The 27,250-nt window shown below is 43.2% G+C and overlaps 1 protein-coding gene across 3 annotated transcripts in view; it reads left to right on the top strand.

Moving 5' to 3' along the window:
* The window catches only part of cadm2b (cell adhesion molecule 2b), a 118,718-nt gene extending 94,217 nt beyond the window's left edge, over positions 1–24,501 (top strand). Inside the window, exons 4-11 of one of the 3 annotated variants that reach the window (XM_027011996.2) lie at positions 7,364–7,516; positions 9,028–9,165; positions 12,757–12,918; positions 13,533–13,623; positions 14,671–14,849; positions 22,303–22,425; positions 22,544–22,649; positions 23,187–24,501. In XM_027011996.2, the coding sequence (XP_026867797.2) occupies positions 7,364–7,516; positions 9,028–9,165; positions 12,757–12,918; positions 13,533–13,623; positions 14,671–14,849; positions 22,303–22,425; positions 22,544–22,649; positions 23,187–23,292 (1,058 nt within the window). In that variant the 3' untranslated portion in view covers positions 23,293–24,501. Of the gene's footprint in view, positions 1–7,363; positions 7,517–9,027; positions 9,166–12,756; positions 12,919–13,532; positions 13,624–14,670; positions 14,850–22,302; positions 22,426–22,543; positions 22,969–23,186 lie in introns of those variants that run through there. The other 2 variants (XM_027011998.2, XM_027011997.2) reach the window with 2 other exon arrangements.
* Positions 24,502–27,250: the final 2,749 nt, after the last annotated feature.

Here is a 27,250-nt window from a genome sequence, read left to right as displayed (position 1 = left end):
GGGCCAGGGGTCACGTGGTACACAGGACACCTGGGCCTCAGTTCACGTGGTACACCTCACACTCTAACGCAGGAGAGCTGGGCCAGGGGTCACGTGGTACACAGGGCAGCTGGGCCTCAGTTCACGTGGTACACCTCACACTCTAACGCAGGAGAGCTGGGCCAGGGGTCACGTGGTACACCTCACACTCTAACGCAAGACAGCGGGTATCGTAACGCATTGTAAAAGCGGTTGGAACAAAATAAAACTGCAGTTTCATAGATCTGCAATCTACACTAGAGATACACAGTGAGAAACAATGCTTACTTGGAAAACCTAATCAAATGTAATCATCAACATACTGTCACCATCTTAACGATGGTCTTAACGATGGTGTTAACGATGATGTTAATGAGGTGGAAGAACCTACTCAGCAGTCTATTAACACTCCAGGGTCTAGCCACACCACTGGGATCCACATGTGGTGTTCACCAATGTAACTGAATGTGTGGAATTTCCTTTTGATTGCTTTTTGTAAATTTGTCCAGGTGTCACCGATCCTGCTTTATGCATTGCCATTCAAAAGAGAAAATTGGAAAAAAATATGAGAGTGAAGATTTCAGTGAGGATGCAGCTGCCCACTCTGGCTGAATTTCAAAGAGTCTAAAGGGAATTATTACCAAGTCAAGTTTAAGAAGACGTGTGTGGCCCGAGTACCGAAGGGCGAGGGGCAGGACGCACAGGCTCCAGTGACGTGGACGAACATTTATTAACACATGAAGACAACGGCACTCACACGCAAAACAAACGATGAACATGAACACAATACGGTTCACATTAAACAAACGCGATAAACACAGCTACATTTAACAATGACGAGAAGAACATTTAACTTTAACATTAACTCTAGCACGCTACCTCACCAATGACCGACAACACTGCACACAATGACAAGAGTTTAAATAGACAAAGACTAACACAATACAGGTGTGTGCAGGTGTGGTTACAAACACAGATCCTCCCACTGCACGTGGCGGGCCACACCACGTGACTCACAGAGGCGAGCGTTCCGTGACATCAATAATAGAAGTTGGGATATGCAGAGCCACTCTGTGGCATTGTGCAAAAGAAACAGGGTTTTAGCATTGTAGCAGTCAGACATTTTGCTCCAGGCACGTGTGTCGTTCTGGCCACTTCAGATGCAGTGACTGCACTGTAGCAAGATCAGAAGCGATGGCTGGCCTGATTACGTCTGGTCTCTCAGCGAGTTTGGAAGCTTTCGGAGACTGAGGAGTCTTTAGCTCAGAAGTCCACTGAACGTGCGCATGATCTCACCACAGATGGGCTGACATTTGAGCCCTGCCAAGGTGAAGCAGCACATCACCATATGAACCACCTACAACTGTCAGCGTGGGTTGGAGGTGAGCGAGAGATGACATTACACTTCCTTTCTTGCTATGTTGTTCTTCTGAACTTACTATCACTAGTGTGGGTGAGGTAACTCCTACAGAAGGTCTAAATCTAAAAACCCTAACCCAGCAAAGACGGTCAGGCGACGTGTATGTGAGTGTGTGGATGTCCTTTACAAAAGAACTCCTGTGGAGGTATTCGTCTTCGCTCAGACCTGTCCTAAACCTGATCTGCCTGGCTCCTCTCCTCACGGAGACACAGATGGACTACACTCTTGGGTCCACTCTCATCTCATGCATTATTCATGAATAGCTCCTTCCTGGAGAGGCATGCGCACATTGCCTAAGACCCGGTGCCGTCGGACCACTCTGGCACGCGCATCATGCCTGTGTTCGCATCCATCTTACCGGAAAGCCATTGGGGGGGGAGGGGGGATGAATGTTGAAAGAATCTTCACAGTGATGAGTTACCGCGATGGAAAAAAAAATCAGCGTACGCCATATGTCTTCCTTAGTGTTGCTCCGTTAAAGCACAGACGGTTTCTGATTCATCATGGTGGAGAAGAACAAATTAGAACACTGCGTGATTTACTGGTTCGTCTGTTTGTGTCCTGTTTATGGAATAACAACACCTGCAAAACATGCTTGCAATCCATTTTGCACTTCTTAATGAGATGTAAGTACATTTTATAGCTGTGTGTAATAGGTGATGAATAATAGATGGACAATTTTAGGATGAAACACAAGTGATGTAATTGGAGTCACAAATGCAGATGAATACCTGTTTTTCCCCCTTTAAGACTCAGACTGTGTGATGTGTAGCTTTGTCATACGGGGGGGGGGCAGGTCTAATTGGGAGTAGACGAGGGTACTGGGAGTGAGGTCAGAAAGAGCCACATTTTTAAAAAAACAAACAAAAAACCTCACATATCCTAAACGCTGATGCCAGTGATGCCTGACCTTCATTAGGTGCATTCAGCTCAAACTGTTGAAAAGGTCAAATGCAGAGCTGCCTCTTAATTGGCCCAGGGCAATCAAAATGTTGTTATCTTCTAAATTACTGCATTAATGGACTCATTAAATTGGTCATTAGCCAAGGAGATTCAGACAGCCATGCAGGGTGCATTAGATTTTATGATCGAAAATTCCATTATTATGCGCCATAACCATAAATATACAATAGACTATTTAGAGCATTTCCAAGCATGCGAGTGCATCCTGTTTTAAAGGGAAGACACCTGTAGCTTCTCACTCCTGTTTCACCTTCTCTTGGGGTCAGCATTGGTCATCGTGGCGTGCGTCTCCTCGTGTTAGCCGTAAAGATCTCCAGAACATCTGCCAACCCCAGCCCTCCACTAGTGACTGGCATCCCGCTGTATAATGGGGAGGTTATCGTGGCTGATTGCTGAGCTCATCTCTGCAGACCAGGTGCAAACGCTTACGTCATTTGTAAAGGGCTAAATTATGCAAATGAAACGATTTAGCAAAGTACGGATGTACAGAAAGCCAGTATGTCAGCCCCATACCAGTGACTGAGCTAATAAAATAGATGGTTGAAAACCATCTACTTGTCTGCAAGGTCATCTGAAATGTCATCTGAATTTCAAACAGGCAGTAAAATCAAGTGCGTCTTTCCCACCCAGCAAGCTGTGCTTCAGAGAGGTTATTTAGGTGACTTTAACAAATTTACACATACTGTATAAATATACTTATACTATCATATATGCGGTAGGGTCTGTTGTTCTATTTTGAATAACCTTTTTCAGCATGTACATATATTACTGGTCCCTCTGAAACTAACCTGTAATATATTTAAAACAATATTGAGCCCTAAATGTGTTTAAACATCAACAGTAACATTACTTAATTGAGAGACTCAAAACTGCTTATTTCTTTGTCCATAAACCACCTCAAATTCTCTGTTCTATACGTATGTGGAATTTGGGAACTTAAAAGTTCCATCACAACCTTCTGTGTGCTCTCACATTTAGAGTAAATGGACATTTGAAAGCTGTCCAGCATCCACAGAGATAAGTGGACCCCTAATGGGCTCATTATAGCGTTAACAGCAGACAAATAAAATGTTAAGTGCAGCGTGACATTTTAAAAAGACTTCTGGTAAACAGCATTAACTCAACACTCAAAAAAGAAACCTTAATTCCATTAAGTTCAGTAAGTCTCCATATCTGATTAATACGTTGATAAATAAAATAAATTAAATAAATAAACCTGACATTTGGATTGGTTTTGGTGTGTGTGTAACAGGACAAAAAACGAGGGTGAGGGTTATCAGATACTCACATGCTTTGCTCAGACATCACTGGGACTGGAAAGCCTAAACTACAAAGTTACAATGCTGTCCATCCGGACCTGATCCCTTTAAAGCAGCACGGATCATAGGAATTTAGGGAATATTTTCAAATGGCAAAATAGAGTTGATACAGGACTAGAGTTGATATAGCTAATTTGATATAGGGTTAGCTATATATAACTGAGATGATATAGGACTAGAGCACCAACCATCACTGGACATACACATTCACAAACATATTCTCACATACACAATTCACACAGATTCAGGACAATTTAGAGTATCCAGTTAACCTGACCTCCATGTTTTTGGACTGTGGGAGGAAACCCATGCAGATACAGAGAACATGGAAACTCCACCCACTGGGAACTCCCCAGTGAGGTTCTGGTTGTGGAGTTCATTACCAGTGAAGTTCTGGTTGTGGAGTTCATTAGCAAGGAGTGACTGACACAACTTTAATGGCTATGTATTAATACTATGCTAGTATGTTTCTTAAGACCACAAGAACTCCTCCAGACTTCCATCACTTCCTTAGGGGTATATTCCAGATCCAGAGTTGTGCGTCTTGCCACTATAATGTAGTTTGTGTGAAGACACTGTACACAGAGAATGACCCAAAAGCGTCTCATCTCAGGTTCAATATTGCTAACATGCTTAGCAAACAAATTTTCACATTCAGTGGAAAAGAAAAAGACTCTAAAATCCATCAACATTCCAAAGATTTTTTTTTTTTCCTTTTAAGGATGTTTTATGAATTCTGAGTTTTAGTTTGATCTTCCACATGTAATCCAGATTTAGTGCAGTGTGTATTGTTAAAGTGAGACCCATCTTAGCAATACACCTGCATTTTGGAATCTCTTTTAAGCTGTGGTCATCGGCACGTGTCGAAAGGCTTTGAAGTGGTGAGTGCTTGTAAGTAACATCTTCCTGTACGCAGTGATAACAGCAGACTTGGAGTCTCGTAGCCATCATAGCCTGTCCTGGTACTGGCACTTCACAGCCAGCAGATAAGGCAGTCTAATTGGACAGAGTGAAACCCTTGGCTTGTCTGAATGCATCACCGCCAGCTCTAATATACCAGATCCAGACTCGACACCACCACACCTGCTAAGGCTGGTAGAACAGATGACTAGGCCCAGTCAGTGGAATGGTAGAACACTGGTAGACGGCAATACTGGGCCCAGTCACTGGTGCTGAGGACGTGATTCTGGAAGGGTGTCAGTCATCACTGAGCAAAGTGAGAAACTGTAAGGTAAAACAGATATCTTCTTTATTCATGTTGGATATTTTTATTGGTCCTTTGCTCAAAATGAAAATTGAACGCACACAGTTATGATGATAGCATATTGATAATGTGGTCCTACATCCAGAGTTCACTGGATGTAGCCATGTTCAGAATTGTCATATACCTGTCAGTACAAATCTACAGTTTTTAAGACAGTTTGTTTTTTTAGTCTGAGTGGTTGGTAAAAATCCTCGAGAGTCAGACGTAAGCTGTGGACACACGAATGGGCTGTTTGTAGAGGACCCTGTGCTGAATGCTTGAACCTAGAAGCTGTCATGCTGCCCAGGCCAAAGGAGAGTCTTAGAGACCTTCATCAGGAGAAGGAGAGACAGAGAGAGAACACAAGGTCAGCTTTCTGGACGTACACCCCTCCCTAAGTGCAATAAACAGCACAGAGGAAATCAGAGAGACGTCGGATACGAAACGTTTCATCATGGCGCCCTTTTTAAGCTCCGAAGAAAAAAAGACCTTTTTCCAGCACTGGCGTTCCACTGCAGTAGTGACAAAGCACAGTGACATCTGGGCATGTGTCCGGATTTTGATCTTTTCTCTGTTTGTATTGTTGGGGGAATGTAGAGTTTCTGCCAACTCTGCTTGGCCTGGGTTGGATTGATAACAGTTGTTTTTAGGGTTATTCAAACTCTTGTACATTTTAGCCCTTCAGTGGATTTATAGTAACGCTTTGAGCTTAACCTCATTGTGTCAAAACAAGACATACCACAGAACTTCACTTTAACCGGCGTTTACTGACACATCTGTTAGATCTACTGGGACCTCTGACAGTGAGTGGTACTTGCCTTACCAGCACACTCAAAACTAGTATTCCACATGGCTGGTTTCTGTTCTAGTCTGGACCAGCACCGTCTGGTTTGTGTGTGTTGTGCAGGGTCTCTGTGCACAGCTTGCCGTCATGGTGCAGTTCGAAATAAAGCTGCCTGATATGTTCCACTCTCCTTCTCGTTCAGCACAAACGGAACCTTGCACCTCTGCTAGGCTCTCTGTGTGTGTGTGTGTGTGTGTGTGTGCGTGTGTGTGTGTGTGTGTGCACATGTGTGTGCGTGTGCATTTATTTTCTGGAGACAACAAGGTACTCTTATCCACTCCCTTGTCTCTGTGTCAGAGGCAGGCAGAGGGCGATGGGCCGGTGGTACTGTGTCATCTGGGCCCGGACTTTGATGGTCTCTGTCTCCACAGGCTTCACTGCTCTGTCTTCAGGCTCGTCTGCAGTGCTAGCTCACAGCTCATCGCCTTGCGTTTTGCCTTTATCCACCTCGGCTATGTGCGCCTGCCAAAGCCCCTGACGTTTGCCATCTCACAAAAGCCCCTTATTCTTAGGCAGTAAGCAGGCACATCTGACTCGCCCTGCAGAAATGCAGCTCTGGTGTGTAGAGAGGCAGAACGCCTTACAGCGCTGCTCACTCACAGGGTCTGACACGTTACTGTAGTTTATTATCACTGCAGTTTGCATGCATGGATATGAACGTCCTGGACACGTTTGGCCCTGTAGCTGACCAGAAGAGAGCCTCTCTTCGAGGAAGCTGTATGAAGGAATCTGGTGCGATTCCCAAGATGGTGTCTTAATGAGCTGCTGGTGTAGATGACTGGGAGCTGAAATTCCGGGTTATTGAATTAAGAGCCTGTTTTGTCTCGCGAGTTGCCTAGCGAGTTGCTGGTGAAGACGACTGCACTGCTGAGTGAGAGTGAGGTGACAGATTTGCGTGGGGCTTTGGGTGATTCAGTACGACTTCTCAAACACAGAGGGCACTTAAGAACGACTACAGATAACAAAGCCTTAATTTACCGGCTTGTTATTTACAACAACGAGAAAATTAAAAAGTTAAAACAGACGTGTCTTGAAGCTAATTCCAGCTGATTTTTACTAATGTATCTAATTAACAAAAAAGATAACCTGTATATATCCATGTTCATTGCATAGTTGTGTGAAGATCGAAATGATTACCCTGTTAACTTCAAATCATATTATTTTATTAAATATTTATTATATATTGTTAGTTGCGATTTTATCATTTATTAATCCTAAGGCATACAATTAGATAACCATTGTGAATTGTTCATTAACCACTAACTAAATGGTTGCTAATAAGTAAGACTTGTAGTTACATGAGTGAGACCCAGGAATCATTAGCAGGTTCCTGAAGTGGAAATGTTAATGCTACTTAATAAAGTTCATTCACCCCACGAGAATATTACATCTGGTCCTTTTCAGATAACATTTTAAAAACATGTTTTTACTGTTTAGAATTGATTACACTGACATGTAGATGCAGTGCTGTGTGATTAGTCGCTATGGTGTATTAACGTGTGTGTGTGTGTATGTGTGTATGTGTGTGTGTGTGTGTGTGTGTGTGTGTGCTGAAGCGCTGAGAGACAACCGGATCGAGCTGGTCCGAGCCTCGTGGAAGGAACTGACTATCAGCATCAGTGACGTGACGCTGTCGGACGAGGGCCAGTACACGTGCTCTCTCTTCACCATGCCCGTCAAAACCTCCAAGGCCTTCCTCACAGTGCTGGGTAAATGTTCTCATAGACTCTCCTCCGCCCTCTCCTCAATCTGCAGGGATGAGGTCAGCCCTGCCGCAACAGATGTAAGGACAGCTGATGGAAGAGTCAGTCCAGCATCACAGGGACATATGTAAATCAGGGGGTGTATTTCATGCTGGTTGATGGGTCCTGAGTTTGTATTCTGGAGGCTGTTAGCATAGCTGGGTGAACTATAACCATTGTGCCAGGACTACCATTAGGTTACTTGATCTATTCACCACTCTGTTTACATTTTAGTGTGTGTCAGTTGTTGTTAGCCAGAGTGACTTACATATATATTTTTCAGTATGTCCGCATATACACTTCCTGGAAATCAAATCCATCACATTGATGTTGTTATCAGTGGTGGTGTTTTCACTGGTGTTGTCATCATTGCTGGTGTTGTCACTGGTGTTATCATCATTGGTGGTGTTATCATTGGTGTTATCATTGGTGGTGTTGTCACTGTTGTTGTTATCAGTGGTGGTTTTTTCACTGGTGTTATCATCATTGGTGGTGTTATCATTGGTGTTATCATTGGTGGTGTTGTCACTGTTGTTGTTATCAGTGGTGGTTTTTTCACTGGTGTTATCATCATTGGTGGTGTTATCATTGGTGTTATCATTGGTGGTGTTGTCACTGTTGTTGTTATCAGTGGTGGTTTTTTCACTGGTGTTATCATCATTGGTGGTGTTATCATTGGTGTTATCATTGGTGGTGTTGTCACTGTTGTTATCAGTGGTGGTGTTTTCACTGGTGTTATCATCATTGGTGGTGTTATCATTGGTGTTTTCATTGGTGGTGTTGTCACTGTTGTTATCAGTGGTGGTGTTTTCACTGGTGTTATCATCATTGGTTGTGTTGTCATTGGTGTTGTCACTGGTGGTGTTATCATTGGTGTCACTGGTGGTGTTATTATTGGTGGTGTTGTCACTGGTGGTGTTATTATTGGTGGTGTTGTCACTGGTGGTGTCATCATTGGTGGCGTTGTCACTGGTGGTGTCATCATTGGTGGTGTTGTCATGTAAATCAGGGGGTGTATTTCAGGGGGTGTATATGTTGTTGTTATCAGTGGTGGTGTTTTCACTGGTGTTATCATCATTGGTTGTGTTGTCATTGGTGTTGTCACTGGTGGTGTTATCATTGGTGTCACTGGTGGTGTTATTATTGGTGGTGTTGTCACTGGTGGTGTCATCATTGGTGGTGTTGTCACTGGTGGTGTCATTATTGGTGGTGTCATCATTGGTGGTGTTGTCACTGGTGGTGTCATCATTGGTGGTGTCATCATTGGTGATGTTGTCACTGGTGGTGTCATCATTGGTGGTGTTGTCACTGGTGGTGTCATCATTGGTGGTGTTATCATTGGTGTTGTCACTGGTGGTGTCATCATTGCTGGTGTTATCATTGGTGTTGTCACTGGTGTTGTCATCATTGGTGGGTTAGTTTAGACCTCCGGTTAAGGATGTGAAAAAGCACTTAGGTTTTTAATCTCTTTATTTCAGGTGTACCAGAGAAACCAGAAATCACTGGCTTCACGAGACCTGCTGTTGAGGGAGAAGAGGTCACCCTCACATGTACAACATCTGGGAGTAAACCAGCCGCCAACATCCGATGGTTCCGGAATGACAAGGAGGTGCAGGGTGGGTAAACAAACACACAAACACACAAAAGTCCTCTCACTCCTCTCTCACCTCACCACAGTTAACACACACTCCTCTCTCACCTCACCACAGTTAACACACACTCCTCTCCCCACCTCACCACACAGCCTACAGTTAACTCACACTCCTCTCCCCACTTATGAATGCAGCACTATGTCATCAGCTGGTATTCTAGCCATGACTTCCTGATTTAGGACCATATTGAGGCATATGTGCTGTACCATAACATCTACTACTGCAGAATCAAACCTCTCAGAGTAAGAGCACTTTGTGTCCTAATGACCAGAATGGACAGGATCCTACATCCATGGTCCTAATCTATACTGTGTAATCAATATGGGTTCAGCCACTGGATGTATACATGTGATGTATCTAGATTAAAATGATGAAAACCGTGTTGTGTGGATTGTACAGCTGCTATATTTCAAGGTGAAGTACTTGAATCCTCAGTATGAGTTGAGTTACGACAGTGTTTTAGCACGTTACATTAAGGTTGAATACATTAGGCATTATTTTCACCTGAACAGATGTCCACCCAGCATATCACCTTAGAGACAACTAAATATTGTCTAGACATTTGGCTTAAGCAGGTTTGTGTCAGGACTTTGCTCCATTTGGCCTGATGGAGTGTAACAAACCCATGGACTATGAGGAGTCCGTATCTCTGAGACAGCACTCACCTAGCACACAGTGGAGGGGGAGCTCACCTCTGCTACTCAGCTCACCTCCGCTACACAGCTCACCTCTGCTACACAGCTCACCTCCGCTACACAGCTCACCTCCGCTACTCAGCTGACCGCTGCTACACAGCTCACCTCCGCTACACAGCTCACCTCTGCTACACAGCTCACCTCCGCTACACAGCTCTTCTCTGCTACTCAGCTGATCTCCGCTACACAGCTCACCTCCGCTACTCAGCTGACCGCTGCTACACAACTCACCTCCGCAACTCAGCTAACCGCTGCTACACAACTCACCTCCGCTACTCAGCTGACCGCTGCTACACAACTCACCTCCGCAACTCAGCTGACCTCCGCTACACAGCTCTTCTCTGCTACTCAGCTCACCTCCGCTACACAGCTCTTCTCTGCTACACAGCTCTCCTCTGCTTCACAGCTCACCTCTGCTACACAAGTCAACTCTGCTTCACAGCTCACCTCTGCTACACAGCTCACCTCCACTACACAGCATCCTAGCCTGCTCTCCATCACTCGCTCCTCTTCAAGGGAATGTCTGGCTGTGATCAGATCTGGTGTGAAGGATCAGGTCTGCTCATCCGGGTCGCTGTCAAAACCCAAGTGGGATGTCTGATACAAAGGGATACTGTTCCAGAATGGGCAGGAGTACAGAAATGCTGACTTTAATGAATATTTGTTATGTAAGATATGCAGAAAACTTTTCCAGCTTATCTCAGGCCAGATCCCCTGACACTTTCTCCCAAGATGGGCTGTACTTGTTTAGATACAAGGAAATACACTTTCCTGTATTATAAGGTCAGCTGTGCCAACTTTATGACAGTTTTGAACTCCTAACTCTGTAAGTTATTCCTGTAGCGTGATGTGCCTGTGTTTAATTCAAATGGGTCTGTGGGAGTCCTCATTGTATTGGACCCTCTCTCTCTGTCCTGTGGAAGGGCAGTTTTCTAACATTTTTTTTGTGTCATCATTAAAATGGGGGGGGGGGTGTTGTTGTAATGAACGTCTGTTTTGGAGATCTTCAGAGGAACAGTCCTCTCTCTTCTGGAGCATAGGGTGCACAGTTCTGTATCCCAGAGTGGACAGGCGAGTATAAAACATCACAGCAACACAATTAGCAAAGAGCAGAAATCTGAACAACCCAAAATGTTCTGAAGCAAGGATGGCTATGACATGTTCTAAATATATGGTAGGACATATGGCTTTTCTTCATTTTGGATTGAAAGGATACAGTAATGTACTATAGGTGTTCGAAATGGATGAAGGTCTCTGGAGTCTGTCATGTTATTGCAACACTTCAAACAGAACTCAGAGGAATTTCAACTTTTCAAGTTAAAAAAAAGTGAGTTACTTGAAGCAGCCTAAGATGCAATGTTCTGAACAGACCCTTCAAAGAATCAGAGCTGTGTTAATGTTAAAGGTGGCAACTGAGGTAGAGAGAGAGAGAGAGAGAGAGAGAGAGAGAGAGAGAGACAGACAGAGAGAGAGAGAGGAAAAAAGAAAGGGGGAGACTTTGGGTGGTGGTCTTAGCAGCCTTAACACAAGCCCCATGTCATGTTGTGTAAACCAGCTTCAGCGTCACGACTGTAAGAATCCCCTCTCAGCTGCCTTCATCTAACCCAACTGGTAACCTTCTTATCCAATGATTACAAAAACTGCTGTAATAGCAGATCCATCCTGGTTTGTTTTATTCAGTCTTGTTTGATGGTATATGAGTAATCGTGTCCTCCAAGTATTGTTCCAGTATTGTTTGTCTTGTTATTAGTTTTCATTATGTGCATTTGTAGCCATCTTTTTGTGTTTCGCTTGGATCACTGGCGTTACCTGCAGGGCTCATCTGGTAACAGCGTTCAGGGTGAAGATTCAGGTTGAAAACTCAGGTTGAAGATTCATTAGTACCATGTGTCCATGGTTTCATTGACAGTTGATGGATGGAAAAGTTCTTGTTTGGTCACGTAGGGAACTGTGTAACGTTCTCTTCCTGCTGTGATGCATTGTGGCCTGCAGCTTTAAACTTTAAGCTCAACTGAAGAACCCAAATCTGAATTGTGTCCTGGACGCAGGCTGACAGGTCAAAACCTGCCAGTGGAGCTGCAGAAACACCAACTATGACAGAGCAGCTCCTCACATTACAGTTCTGCTACCTCCTGCTGCTCTGGATGGAAGACGCGTCAAAGTTGTAAAGGAAATAATGTCAATATTTTTGTTTCGATGGTAAAGAGGAAGATATGGATGACAATTTCAAGGACAGCTAGAATTTGTGCTTGCACTTGCAGTGTGTGTGTATGTGTATATTTGTGTGTGTATAAGAGAGAGAGAGAGAGAGAGAGAGAGAGAGAGAGAGAGATTCTCATCCATATTAGCTGGCAGGCCATCCGTGTACTGTGTACGTGCAGTGAAATGTTTAGTGGAGAACATCCAGGTTTCTCACTCGACTGTTCATGCCCCTGGGCTGTGGCTTTCACGCCTGGTGGACAAGACAGCCCTTGGCACCTGCCCAGAACACTGGCCATGTACTACCCTCCTCTATCAATGTTTCCTGACAAGTAGGCGATTGGCTGTGGTTTTAAGCCTTCACCATGCTTTCTTTTACTTTGCTCCTTGTTGTTGTTGTTGTTGTTTTTTTTTTTTATCTGCTTCACTAAATTTACAAAGAAATTCAAGTAGGAAGAAAAATTCCCTCTGGAGCTTCAAAACATATTAAGCCGAAAGCCAGCTGGTCTGTAGAATTCCAGAGTTGTTGCATATTGCAGCAGTGAAATGTAGTCCAGCAGTGTTGGACTCGACGTGGTCTCCAGTCTGAGGATCTCAACAGCTGGTGCTCTGGGTCTCGGGGAGAATTCTAACATGCGCTCATTGGTCTGCACTGTGGCAGGTGTGAAAGAGGTGAACGCCACTGGTAGATCATTCGTGGTGAGGAGCACCGTACGTCTCCAGGTGGACCGCAACGATGACGGAGCCGCATACACCTGCAGTGTGGAGCATGTGGCACTCAACTCCACCCCTCATCAAGTCACAGAGGTGCTGGAGGTCCACTGTGAGTCACCAAGCCCAAACTCCAACCTACAAACCCCCAGCCTCCAACCCACAAACCCCCAACCTCCAACCCACAAACCCCCAAACTCCAACCTACAAACCCCCAACCTCCAACCCACAAACCCCCAACCTTCAACCCACAAACCCCCAAACCCCCAACTCCAAACCCCAAACCCCTGAACTCACAACCTCCAAGCCCCAAAACCCCCAACCCCTGAATCTCCAACCACAAACCCCCAACTCCAAACCTCTAACCCCAAAACCCCAAGACCCGAGCCCAAAAACCTCCTGGCTTCTCTAGCTTAACATATGCAGCAAAAAGGCAACTTTTTCAGCAGTGCCATAATTCATTATGTTCCAAAAGAAGATTTATTCATGTTTACTTAAAAATAGTAATTAGGCAAAGTATGGAACCAGCTGGAAATTTGCAGGGCAAATTGGTTTCTCATCTTATGTTTTAAGGAAACTTCTTTTTTCTCTGTAAAATGTCAGCTGTACCACATTATGTGGTTTTGGGAACTTTTATGACTTCTGTGAGTATATTTAGGCCAGAATTTGTTTAATTCCTTGGGTTTCTATTCTTGTTTACAAAATGAGTTCTTTTTTCCACCGCAGATGCACCTCAAGTAGAGATTGTGCACTCTTTAATAGTGCCCCAGGAAGGGCAGTACTTCAAACTGGAGTGTGTATCCAAAGGCAACCCGCTGTAAGTGTGTCATTCCTCCTTTCAGCAGTTAGGAACATTTTCATTTGTTGGCCCTGAACTTTCTTCTGTTCTCAGTTTAAAGAGTACAAGGTGAAATCCAGGAGCCATAAGATCTAATTACTAGTTGAAGACCTTTACTTCAGCATGTGAGAAAAAAAGCTTTCAGTTATAAATCAGATCTTGATATTTAGGTGAGATCTAGTGTGCCGCATAATTACAGAGAGATGGCAGTTTATTAGCCAAGTTGAATTCTCTGACCTTTTCAAGCCGTAGGCCTGACTCCTGTAAGATCCTCTCCCAAAAAATGATGATAAAAGGTGGGGCCAATAACTTTAGCTGCAGCTATAATTATCAGACTTAACCGAGCTTTAAACCTTTAATCAAGCCGTAAGCCATTATGACATTTGCCAGTGTCTGGGGAATAAGGAGTTGGGACAGTCCACTGTGTACTGCTGTCCTGCTGCGCTGCCACACCAGCAGTTTAATGCAGCATAAAAGGTGGAAGCCCATGGGTGGAAATATCCTTAAAATCCAAGAGCATCCTTGTATTGCAGTCTGTGGGATTAGGAATGACAACGCGCCACCATATTAAGTCTTCACTGATAGGTTCTACTATTTCGGTGCCTTTCTTGTTCTTTAAAGTCTTGTTCTGATAATGATAAGATAACATGACAGATCTTTCTAAAAGTAGTAATGATAATCTCAACAGATCTACAAGTAGTAATGATAACAGATCTAGAAGTAGTAATGATAACACAACAGATCTACAAGTAATAATGATAACAGATCTAGAAGTAGTAATGAAAAGCTGACAGCCTCCTCTGGTTGCTGGCTGGGATCCAGATCGGTAGCTGTGTAGGCCACCTGTGGTAGCACATATGCTGTGTAGCTTCGTACAATGCTATTATGGAAGGGTTTTCCAAAAAGAAGTATGGGTATGTGAAAATAGACACAAAAATGAACTGTTCATAACATTATAAATGTCTTATCTCAGAAAGAATGTCAGCAAAGTCTGGAGATAAATGTACAAATGCTTGTTGCGTTTAGACCCGAGCCTGTTCTCTGGACAAAAGACGGTGGAGACCTTCCTGACGTGGAGCGCATGATCGTGGAGGGCAGAGAACTAATCATCACCTCACTGAACAAAACGGACAACGGCACGTACCGTTGCGAAGCGCACAACCACCTCGGGAGCAACAGTGACGAATATGTTCTGTTTGTGTATGGTGAGTTTGCTTCTTACCGCATGCTTCTAATGGCTTACAGCACTGTGTGAGGAAACGCTGGATGTCTTTGGAACAGAGCTTTGGGGGGTTTGGTGTTTAACATGGTATGTTTAAGCAAGTGTAATTTCACAATTCTGTTGAATAATCAGGGGTCTTATTATCTAAGTTTTTCAGTTGACCACTAATTCATGCAATCACACACACGCACGCACACACACGCACGTAATTCATCGTGCCCCAGTTTACCTTTACGTATATGAAACCGTGGAAATTGCTGCTGGATGCAGTCTTTAATGTGGGGTTGAATTCAAGCCTGCGAGAAAGAGCAGCAATTGGCTACATAATAAACCCTCCCCTACAAACACAGATAACGCCTGTCAGCCTCAAACCACAAAACAGGGCCAGAACACTATCCATGCAAATAGATTTCTAAGAATGGGTTTTCATCAGCTCAGAAGGACATGGTCACTCACTCAGAGGTCAGAGGTCAGATTAAATGTGCCAATCAATGGCCTATAAGCAGACTCGACACCAGGATCGCTTTAGAAACCATGTGTTTCCTCATTTTGATGGAATATCTTCTAAACTCTATGAGAAGGTGTTTCTGGCTGGACAAACCCAGAGTAACGGAAGTAACGGTAGAGTAACGGAAGGAAAGAGAATATGGATCAGTAAAGGAAGAAAATACCTTTGATGCTGAATCCAGCAGAGACCTACTAGAAGCTTCACTATCTAAGACCAGCATTCTTGTGGGTTTGCTCACAACCCAGTGATCTGGAAAGTTCAGATTACTCATCCCTGCTTTCATCAAACACCAACAGAGCACCACAGCACAGCACCTGCCCTGGGTCTTCTGTTAAGGCCGAAACAAACACACAGACAGAGAAACAGACAGGGCGGGGGGAGGGAGAGAGAGGGAGAGAGAGAGAGAGAGACCCTTGTTCATATTACTCATTATCTTTACTTCTAATTCATCTGAATGTCTCACAGCACCCCACTGATATTTATCACCCCCCCCCCACACACACACACCCCTCCCCCCTCTATTGTAGTAGACTGGCTCGGCACTTGAATGAAGCTAATTTGCTAATGGCACGACTGCCAAGAGGCAATAAATGTCAGCCAAAGTCACACAGGAGCTATTCATCTCCATTTAGCGTCATCACTCCTGATCATTACCGTAACTGCCAGTAGGTGCACTTTATGACCAGGCCATGCAAACTGCCGCATTTATAGAAGAGACATGGGAACACATCCAAGACGTGGACCAAATGTTGAAAACATCACATGCAACTGGAAGCCATATTTCACTTTTTAGATAATCACAATCTTTGGGGAAAACATAGCCATCTGTTTCTGAATATTTTCGTTTCATATTAATCACTAAATCCGGTATATTTTTCAGCCCTTAAATCTAAACTATTAGCTGTCAGACTGTGAAAAGATTGTGAAAGACGGAAATGTTTGAAGACCAGCTAAGACCCAAACAGCAGATGTGTCAGTTAGAGAACCGGCCAAAACATCAGACGTGATGGTGTTCAGAAGGATGGCTGTTTCCGAATGGAGAACCCAGAGAAAAGGAGGCTCTGTGCCTGAAGTCTTACTGAGAGAGGCAGACACATGATGGCTTTTAAACGAGAACATGGCATTCAATCTGAATTCAATCTAAATGTATCATTAACCTCCCAAAGCTGATATTTGTGATCCTGCCCTCTTTGGAAACCTGACCCAGACTAGATCTATTGGAGCCACACCACCTCATAAAGCAAGCCAAATGGACCGTTCTGATGTGTGAGGCCGGCCTTCTGAGCCAGCACCTGGGCCACTCTACTCCTATATGATGTATTCAGGAATCTGGGCCACTCTACTCCTGTATGATGTTTTCACTCTTTAGTTGAAAACAGTCCATGTTCCATAATACCTGATCACAAAACAGCAATCAATAGCTATCAGCTAGTCATAGCTGAAGACATACAAAGTGTTTGAAGATATTGAAAATGATGAAAGGTGTTTTAGGACAGAATATTGGTTGCACTATAAAAATATGTATGCATGTACAAGTATGTAAAGCAGTTTTACTGTTGAACATGGAGGAAATATCCAGCTATAATAAAGCTGTGAGCAAACGATGAGGAACATACAGTATAAACTTAACGAGTTCACATGTCTAATCTAATTTGTCGTCATAGGAGTTTTCAGTCTTAATTGTTGTTTGTAATATAACTGCATGGAAAGAGACGCATGTTTATCCAGCTAATGTCAGAGAGGTTCTCTACCAGGGTGTTAGCTGGGATCTGGTCTGCAGTGCCGTAAAGATAAGGTTGTCCATCTGGGGTCTGGTCTGCATTGACCATGTCTTCCTGTCCCCTGCCCTCAGGATGCTGTAGTCCTTGGCCTCTCCAGCCAGCGTCAGTGACTCTCGTCTCTCGGCTCTGTCTGGCTCAACAGTTGCTTTCTCTAGTAAAATATTTATCAGTTGCTTTTCTCAGTCGGCATGTGCACAGTTGCTCTACAGACCTCTCATAATTAGACTGTAGAGAGAGCTTTAAAGGAGGCTGACACACATACACACACACGCACATGCACACACACACAAACACACACACATGCACACACGCACATGCACACGCACACACACGCACATGCACACAAACACATACACATGCACGCACACGCACACACACACGCGCACACACGCGCACACACACACACACACACACACACACACACACACACACACACACACACACACACAGTGACGAGCCCAAACCCATTCCAAATTCATCTGATTGCACTTGCCTTCAATCTTTCGTTGCATTTCTTTAAAATGTAAAAGATTGACTGCATGTGTGGTTGGTGTGACAGAACACTGAGAGTGCAGGCCCAGTAGCACCCATAAGCCTTTTGGCTAGTGACGTCCAGCTCAAACAGGAAGCAGACATACTGAAACACTACGTAGGCCTTTTTACTTCTCCTGTAGTTTCGGACTGTCGAAGCTTGCCATGTGTTTGCTGAAAGCCACTCCTCTGAAAGCATGTTTATACCAAACGTCCTCATTAAGTCTTCAATTTATGTGTATGTTTGTGCACTGGTGTGTGAGTGTGAGTGTGTGAGTGTGAGGGTTTGTGAGAGTGTGAGAGTTTGTGAGAGTGTGAGAGTTAGTGTCTGTGTGTGAGCTTGAGTGTGTGTGTGAGCGTGTGTGTCTGTGTGTGTCTGTGTGTGTCTGTGTGTGTGAGCGTGTGTGTCTATGTGTGTGCGCATGTGTGTATGCGTGTGTGTCTGTGTGTGTGCATGTGTGTGTGTGTGCGTGTGCGTGTGCGTGAGTGTGTGTGTGTGTGCGTGTGTCTGTACACTGTTGATGTTCTTGATCTCCTCACTCACGTCTTCCCTTGTTGCCTGCTCCTCTGTCTGCATCCATGGCAACAGCCAAAGACTTACCAGGTACGACAGGTAAATATCCCCTCCTCCAGTGCTGACATCATCATTGCGAGCCAGGGCGCTGCACTGTGGGGCGTGACATCCTCTCAGTCTCATCACAGCATGGGCTTGAGGTCATGGCCTTGCATGGGAGCACTGGCTAACACATGGGAAGGCCTCTGTGCTTCATTCCACTCACTCCCATGAGACCTTTAAAACGCAGACCTCCATATATTAGCGCTTGACTTACACAACACAGAAACCAAGTAGCATGGCCTGAAGCACATGTAAGATTGCTTTATCAATTTATCTTAACTTATATGAAGAACGAATGTTTTGCTTTCAAGCATATGTTATCATCTTTGTAAAGGCATCTATATTTTATATGCGAGAAGGAATGAATAATAAGTAAATAAATAATGTTTCTGGGTGTCTGGTAATTGCTTCTATGACTTTAAGGCTTTTCCAGCAAGAATGCTCCACATTGTTTAGTTACATTGTTTAGTTACAGAGAAACCGCAGTATGGACAAACGTCCACTGTGGCAGAGTTGCGAGTCTATGGAAAACGGCATGAGATGCCTAGGGAGTCCGGCATGTCAGCGTTGCTTCCGTGTGTGCGTGGCACTGCTGGGACCCAAGAGATCAGCTTCTGACCCACGTAGCCTACGGTCCTTGTGTTCTGACCCACCTGTGCCTCCACGCACCCCATCCCTCCGATTGACCATGCCCCCGTTGGGTCCAGTGGTCCTGTGCTCCTGCGTGTCTCTGGGCTAACATTCCTTCTGTCTGGGTGCAGATCCCAACCGGGAAGATTTTTTTAAAACAATGAGCAACTGTAATTTGTTTTTTGTGTGTAACCACGTCGTGGACACCCACGCCATATTCCTGTGAGAATATTAATGTCTGTGAGGTGGTGTGTCTGAGCTTCTGCAGATTATAAAGATATTATAGAAAGCATAACAAAAATGTAACTTAGAAAGTTCAGCATGTCTCCATGCATTTACACGGCTCAACATGACATGTGTGCTCACATTTTAAGGTAAAGGGTATCTCTCTAAGACTCACTTGTCTTAGCACACAAAGAATTTTTTTTTATGGGCAGCTGGTATTAAAAGATACAATTACATAAGAAAAACATTTTTTCATCTGGCTTCCCGTTACCAAGTCCAGCTGCTCACGGGTCATCAATTACCTTTTACAATACTGTTAAAAAACCTTTTGAAACTTTCGAAATCATTTATTTCTGAGTTTCATCCCAGGTGAGCTTCAGGTCTTTGTCTTTATGTGAGCACAGTTCTACAATCAAAGAAACTCATGTCTTGAACCCTTGGAAGCTGTGCATTTCGGTTACGGTACCTACATGAGCCAATAGTCCGTACCATGGCTTCTGTCTGACTGCCTCATCTTCACAGCCGCGTTTAGCTGTGCATGCGTTCTCCCAGCACGTTATTCGGGGGCTGTGTGTAGGTGTGAAGAGCACCTCCTTTGTCTGGTTTGGCTTTCCACCCAAACAGCCCACTAATCTTTCTAAAGTATTGCAAGGACAAAGCAGACCTGTGTGCAGGCTGTACTCCACCGAGCGTGACCGCCTTCGCGTGGTGTTTTTGGACAATACGTGATAAATATCTGCATGCAAACATGCTCACTTATTTAGCCGTGCAACTGTAAAGCTCGTGTGTTGTTGATCCATGTAAAACAGACTTATTCAACAACATGTATTAAAGATTTAAACCCATAATATTGACATTAGCATGACACAAAGAGATAAGCTGGATCCACACAGCTGAAGGTCAGGGTAGGTGATTGTGTGTCTGTGGGAGTGTGTGTGTGTGAGGTGCATCTTACACACACTCCCGAAACAGAAGTACAGCTTTATTAAAAGATGACGTGTGTGGTGAAACCAGCAACGCATGCCTGTTTCAGCCACCATCTATCCACAGGAAGCAATAATGAACCCCGCCAATACAATCTCCACCAGGGGATATGCAAAATTTTCCCATTCCTGAGTAACAACCAACTACAAAGCAAGAAAAAAAAGAAAAACCCTGCTCAGACTGAAGGGGCGTCAGGAGAAAGGGAGACTAATAGAGAGCCTTATTAGGAGCGGGGAATAGGCTGGATTCTTCTTATTTACCACGAATGAAGATGTAGGATGTGTGTTCTCCATCTCAGGATGGTGCCTGAGGCCTCTTCATACATCACCAGATGAAGGAGTGGATTGAGTGGATCCTTATGAGGCCCCTGGTACTGTATCACTCTGTAAATAAAGCACAATTTGAGATGAGAACCATATTAAATTGTACACTGACATTTGTGTGTACTGAAAACAAAGCATATTTATTTAAGTGGTTTTGATAGCACATGACTCCATGAAAGAAAAGGGTCATTTCTTAATTTTCCAGCTGAAAAATACGACTAACCTGGACGAGAGGTCAGTAATGCTTCGACATTAGAGTAGACGTGCTCTTATGAACAGATGTGCGTTCTGTGACACACATACATTGAACTATTATTCGTACTGAATAACAAACTACACAGATCTTAAGGAAAATCAAGCTATGTTAAAATTTTTACCCCACCCCACCCCACACACACACACACACACACACACACACACACGCACACACACACACACATACATATGTATGCGCTTTCTTTAGGCGTTAAAACGGCTCTACAGAAGTGGTTTTGCCCATACCTCTCAGGGTCACTTTACCAAGCACAGCAGACAACGACCCATCCGTCTGAATGAGCTAATGGGAACCAGCTATCATTTGGCGTATCCCCTGCCCACACCAGCACTGAAACAGCTTCGTCAAGGCTGGTGAGGGTGGGGTGGAACCGTAGCATCTCTTCTACCGCTCCCTTACTGGGGGAAGCTTGCTACGCCACACAGCTTCCTGTGCTCCTGTCCGCTAGGTGCGCTCTTCTAGGTGCCAGTTTCTCCGCGGAGTCCTGCGCGTGACTGAGTTCACCCACTCACCTGTGCCTGCTCTCTCCTATCCACCCCATCAGGTGTTTTTAAAGCCAAACAGATTTTGTGAGAACTGCAAGACTTTAAACGGCCGTTCTTTCGCTTCGTGCGTCAGCCGACCTGATGGTTCTTCTGAGGGTCTAAAGTCAGGGCCGTGATCTAATGAGACCTCTATCTTCTTCATGCTTTCACATGGCTCAAACACTACTGCAATCATTTTTATTTCATTGGTGAATTTTTTATGCTTTAAAATGGCATGGCATGTATTTTTCAACTATAAGTGGTGCTATGTATACATTGATTCTGATGAAGACTTCCTATTTAGTAAAAAAGATCAATTAAATAAATAAACTAGGTCACAGCATTCACAGTCACATCCAGATCAGCATATGTGGATTATAGGCAAACTAAAAAATTATAATAAGAAGAAGAATTTGATAGTCAGGCATGTGGCACAGGATTTGTAAATCTTCTTCCTAGTGGTCTCTACACTTTTCTCTTTCGCTGTCTAAACCACAGCACACAGAAGCAGACTCACATTTATTAGTGCTGGAACCATGCTGGACATGATCGAAATGATGCTGAAAAATTGTACCATATTAACTGTGCAAGGCAAGCCAGAGCTCTCTCAGTACCAGGAGACTGACCCACCAGGGCTCTGCTGGAAAGTACCATCCATTATCCAACAGTTTCCCATTTTCCAGTTGGTAGGATTCAGTTGATTTAAAGTTTCTGAAATTTCAATCAACATTTACCCATTTATGGGAATAAGTAGAGCAATGCTTGAGAAAAATTCAGTCAATCAGAATATACACAAGCTTATATGATCAGTCAGCCATATTCTCAACCTAATCCAATCAAGTAATTAATCAAACATACATCAGTCGCACTGTGCTTATGGCAAGTTTGGGCATCCACCCCAAACTCTGTACCTGCATTACCGATAAGTGATCTAAATCTCTGAAAGATGACAGGATCTGGCCTCTATGACAGGGCATCCTATGTCAAGCAGAAATGCGCTCTTGTGATCGTGTGACTGTTGTTTACCTCTGCCTCTCCAGATCCCAACGCGCTGACTCAACACAGCCCCGACCACGCACTGATCGGCGGCGTGGTGGCTGTGGTGGTCTTCATCAGCCTGTGCTTCATCATCGTCCTGGGCCGCTACCTCGCCAGACATAAAGGTAGGTGCTCCCGCTCCGTCCCGCGGCCCGAGACGGTCTAGAGACTGCGCTAAATGCCTGAACCTTGTCCACTGCTGTTCCTTATGTGTCTGTGACCTATGTGGGACTGTGTGGACAGGGACATACTTAACGAATGAGGCCAAGGGAGCAGAGGACGCCCCAGACGCCGACACTGCCATCATCAATGCAGATGGGAACCGCGCACATGCAGAGGAAAAGAAAGAGTACTTCATTTAGCACCTGTTTCCTTCTATTCTGTTCAGTATCACCACGGCAACACAGCTAGCCAGCCCGCGGAGGGTGCTAGACCTCTCAGTGCTAGCCTGGCGTGCCTGTTTCTCCGCGTCTCCCTCCTCAAGGAGCTCGCTAAAGCCTCTAGATCGGCAAATCCGACACCAGAGTGTGTTGCCGTTTTATAATGCCAATCTAATCGACCAAAACCAAAAAACAAACCCTTAAATTGAAAAAACAAAACAAAACTTGTTGAGTTTGTAACTGTAACACCAGGTCCATTTAGGCTCAAACCCCCACAAGTCTCCCCGCCCCCGGTCCCGCCCCGCCCCCTGTCGTCCATCAACCCCCCCCCCCCCTCCCCGGTCCCTCCCCCCTCCCAAAAGTGAATTTGTTTTAAGTTGCCAAGTGCCAAAATATACAGACACATTGTGTGTTTGTCGTTGTGCTCATTTCAACGTTGTGTGTTTTCCCAGTGGATTCAGAGTTCTGTACCTCCCTCACTGTGACTGTTATATACCCTTTTGCAGATATTACCAGGGAGCGGCAAGAAATGTGGTTCATCTCAAGTCGGAAAACCTTGGCTTTGCCAATAATTACACTTTAAGGGAAGAATACGTGCGATGCATAATGTGAATATTTATCGTCCTTTTTTTTTTAAATGATTATACATTGTGAAAGTGGGTGTTCACTGAAGTGTATTCCATAAAAGAATGTTACATAAAGGCAAAAGACAGGACATGGGTACTTTTGTAATATATGGATACCAAAAACCCTGACAAACATGTAGAAGGGAGACAAGCATAATACCAGTTGAAAGCACAATTAACCCCCCTGGTCTTGTCCGAACAGAAATAGCATTGCAGTTTCTTTTGTTATTATCTGTCTGTATATTCTTGCACTGTTCATGTTTGGCACTTCTTTTTTTAAAACACATAAGCACAAAGTCACTGTTAAATGTCACTGGTTTAGACTGTCTCAGGATGAAAACATTTTGTTACCGAATGACGAAAATGACTTCTTTTTCCTGTACTGTTTAAACAGTTTTTTTTTTTCTCATGTGGACTGAACATAAATTGAAAATCAGCACTGGTTAATTTACAGTAGGTAGTTTAATTAATATTTATTTTAATTATAGCCCCTGACAATATTGCTGTACATTTACTTTCCTAAGGTGATTATTGGTGGAAAATATTGTTGAAACATGGGAATCCATATATCAACATTTGTATAATAGGCAATATAGGACAGCTTTCTGATAACAGATTCATTCTACTCTTGGATTAAATTATGCTGTCAATTGGAATTATCTGTGGAAAACATTTAATCTGGGAGTAGATGTACTCTGCATCCGGAAAACTGACTCATAGTTATTTAAAGTGTTTCATCATTTTTATAATTGTGTTGACACAGTAGTTTTTCCCCTAGCATAAGCATGTATATAATGTGAATAATTCACTATTTAGTCATTTATTTAACTGAATTTTAAATCTTTATTATACCGTTTTTAAGTTCCATACATGCCATGTTTGTGTGTCTACTTTAGATTCAGCACTGCATAATACTTTTGGTAAAACTGACGGACAAATACAATGTATTATTACTCTATTAGTGTACTTTAGAATGAGTTTTCCATGGGAAGGTCAGAACAACATTCACAATTATTGCCTTTGTGTTGGCAATTATCCATAAGACACTGAATTGCTGCTGAATTGGGCGGCTTTTAAAAACATTTTCAACGTCCATACTTCATCCCACTATTTATAACATCAAATAGAAATGACATTTTTAAGACCATTTCATTAGATTTGACTCTTTTTTTTTTTTTGTTCTATGAGAAAATGTGTGAGGTTTGATTTTACAGTATTAAACATTCATTTTCCAAACTATGCCTCTGTAAGAAAAAAAACAACAACTCAGAGAGTAAAATATGCACAAACATTCATCTTCTCTCTCTTTTTCATGCAAACGTCACGTTCACTGATGTAATTCTGCCTCTCGGTTTCTCCAGACCACATGAAAATTCTGGTGAATCCATTGAGAATGACTAACCATACTACATGTCTATATCCCTGACAGAGCTGCTGCAGAAAACTACCTACACAGGAGAAAATAAGACCCCAACACCCCCACCAAGTAACTTGGCCTGTTACTGCCATCTAGTGATGGAACGTCTCACAGTGCTGCAATGAACAAACGCGTAATCAAATATGCCTGTAGCTACATCTTTTCTCAATTTTGTCACAGATATTGAAACTGTGAGCTGCTCTTAGATATAACCATAAATAGCCTGCAAATGTCAGTCTGTTTCACCATTGCAAAATTCTCTTATACCTCCAGCTAGACATTACATCACTCTGAACTGAGACACTTTCCCATATCACATTTAAGTGCAGTCCCAATAATAAAAAATAGACATTAAACTTCATAAACCTCATAACTCAGCCATATTCTAGGGTTTCTGGATTGCCGTTGGTCAGTTCTATGGGTACCACTGGCTGAGAACAGATGCTCAATGTAAACACACACCTGGGCGATGAAGAGGATCCCTCCCACAGTCCCTCCTGTATGGTTTCCACATGAGAGACTTGCTACTGCAGAACATCATCAATATTTGGATATACTAAACTCTGGTAATAAAACATGGCTAATTGAACACCCCCCATTACACACACAAAGCTTACGTAACACATCATAGAATTTTTCCTCCCCACATATATATTTTTTTAAGTTATGAAATTAAATGTCCTTTGCTTGGAGTTCTTCTGACGATTGTTAAGAGCAGCAAAATGAAAAAAAAAAGAATTTCTTTTCAGTAAAAAATGAAGCATGAGATTTGCAGAACATTACTACTCAGAGGTTGTGGATTTGGGGGAAATAATAACCTGGAGGAAGAGTGAATTAGGAGCCCTTATCTAAACAGGTATTCAGACCTACTCACGCTCATAGGAATCGAATTAAACCACAGCAGACGTCATATGTAACGGAATTATTCGAGAGAATAGTTTGTTGTACTGAACTACAATATCACCCTGTTAATGTGCTTTAATATTTAGCATGTTAACATAGGGCTAGAGGCAGTGGTAGGCTTATTGTTACGGTTGGCCTGTTGAACTTTCACTAATCACACCGTTCCTTAAAAGACTTTTTGAACAAAATTACTAAATAAATCATCTTTAAAAAAAAGTGTATGAATCATGCCGGAGGCAAATAAATGAGATCACCTTGACAGGCCAACTAAAGAAGAGAATCGAATCCCAGCAGTGCCTGCAGACTCACAGCAATTACACATTTAAAGATAAGTGATTGAGTTTTTAATAGTGTTTTGAACCCAGTTACTTTAAACTTAATTGGGAACAATCAACTGACTTTGATGAGAAAGCAATTATATCAGTGTGTAGACATATTGGGTAGTTTTTAACAAGTTCTTTATTATTATTTTGGTTATGATGATAAAATATTGCAACGACAGAAAAAGTCTAAATTAGTTTTGCCTGCTTGTCTGCTGGTATAACTTTTTATAACTATCTTAAGATATATGATCTAATTAATGCCATACAAAAGGAGAGCGTCTGTGACTGCTACTGGAGTCTTCTCTCAGCCCTCTGACTTCACAGTCTGAATACTGTCTTTACACAGTAGACACAGGCAGAAAGATAACTGCAGAGTCCAGTCAATAACCCAACTGGGGCGGGGGGCGTTAAACAGTGGGGAGACCAAACTGCAGAAGAACTCCCTGTGTTCACCAACACTGCACTGCTACTTTCTCCGAGTATTACCTCCTCTTCATAAAACAAGACACAGCAGCAGATGTAAACACAGGTACTACCGTTACTTGGAAAGTTTAAATATTCCAGAGTCACCATAAATCACAACAGTTCTAGTATTAACATGGTACACCTCTCAGCCCTGGTCAGCGCGTTCTGCCACCTCAGCCTGTATTTAAATTACTCATCTTGTGAGTAACTGTTTAAATTTTTAATAAAGGTGTTTACCTCGACCAGCAGATCGTGATGGGCATATAACCATGTTCCCACATTATGATCGCTCATCTCTGACTCTAGTCAAGGAAAATCATCATTATTATTATCATTATAACATTTCTTAAAGAAAGTGGTAAACAAAGACGTACAAACATAACCTCCCGAGACCCAGACTATACTGTGGTGTGCATTTTAATTTCTCTTTGCAGTCTGTAAGTACTAGTATCTAATCACTATGGAAACTAAGCAATGAAGAACGGAAGTAGTTTTCGAAAAGTTTTCTCAAGGATGAGCTAGGGGTTTGTTATTATTTACTTGCAAGCCGAAAAATATTTAGTTCATTAGGTCCATTGTCAAAATATCATAACTTGGAGCAGAAGCACCTGACAACATAGTGAGAAACAGGAAAGTGTTTTTTAAATATATGATTAAGAGCAGACCTTTAACACTTATTCTTATTGCCAAAGGGACCTTCCAGATTTGGTTATACTGACTGCAAGACATTTATAAAGCACTCACTCACAGGAACACAATCATACATGGCAGACATTTCTCAGCATGTAGTAAATCCATATGCATGTATGAATACATCTGCAAATATGTGCACCATA

This window comes from Electrophorus electricus, chromosome 15 (assembly GCF_013358815.1).
Source record: "Electrophorus electricus isolate fEleEle1 chromosome 15, fEleEle1.pri, whole genome shotgun sequence".
Taxonomy (NCBI): domain Eukaryota; kingdom Metazoa; phylum Chordata; class Actinopteri; order Gymnotiformes; family Gymnotidae; genus Electrophorus; species Electrophorus electricus.
The sequence above is the reverse complement of the archived record's forward strand: the minus strand, read 5'-3'. Positions and strand labels throughout refer to the sequence as shown.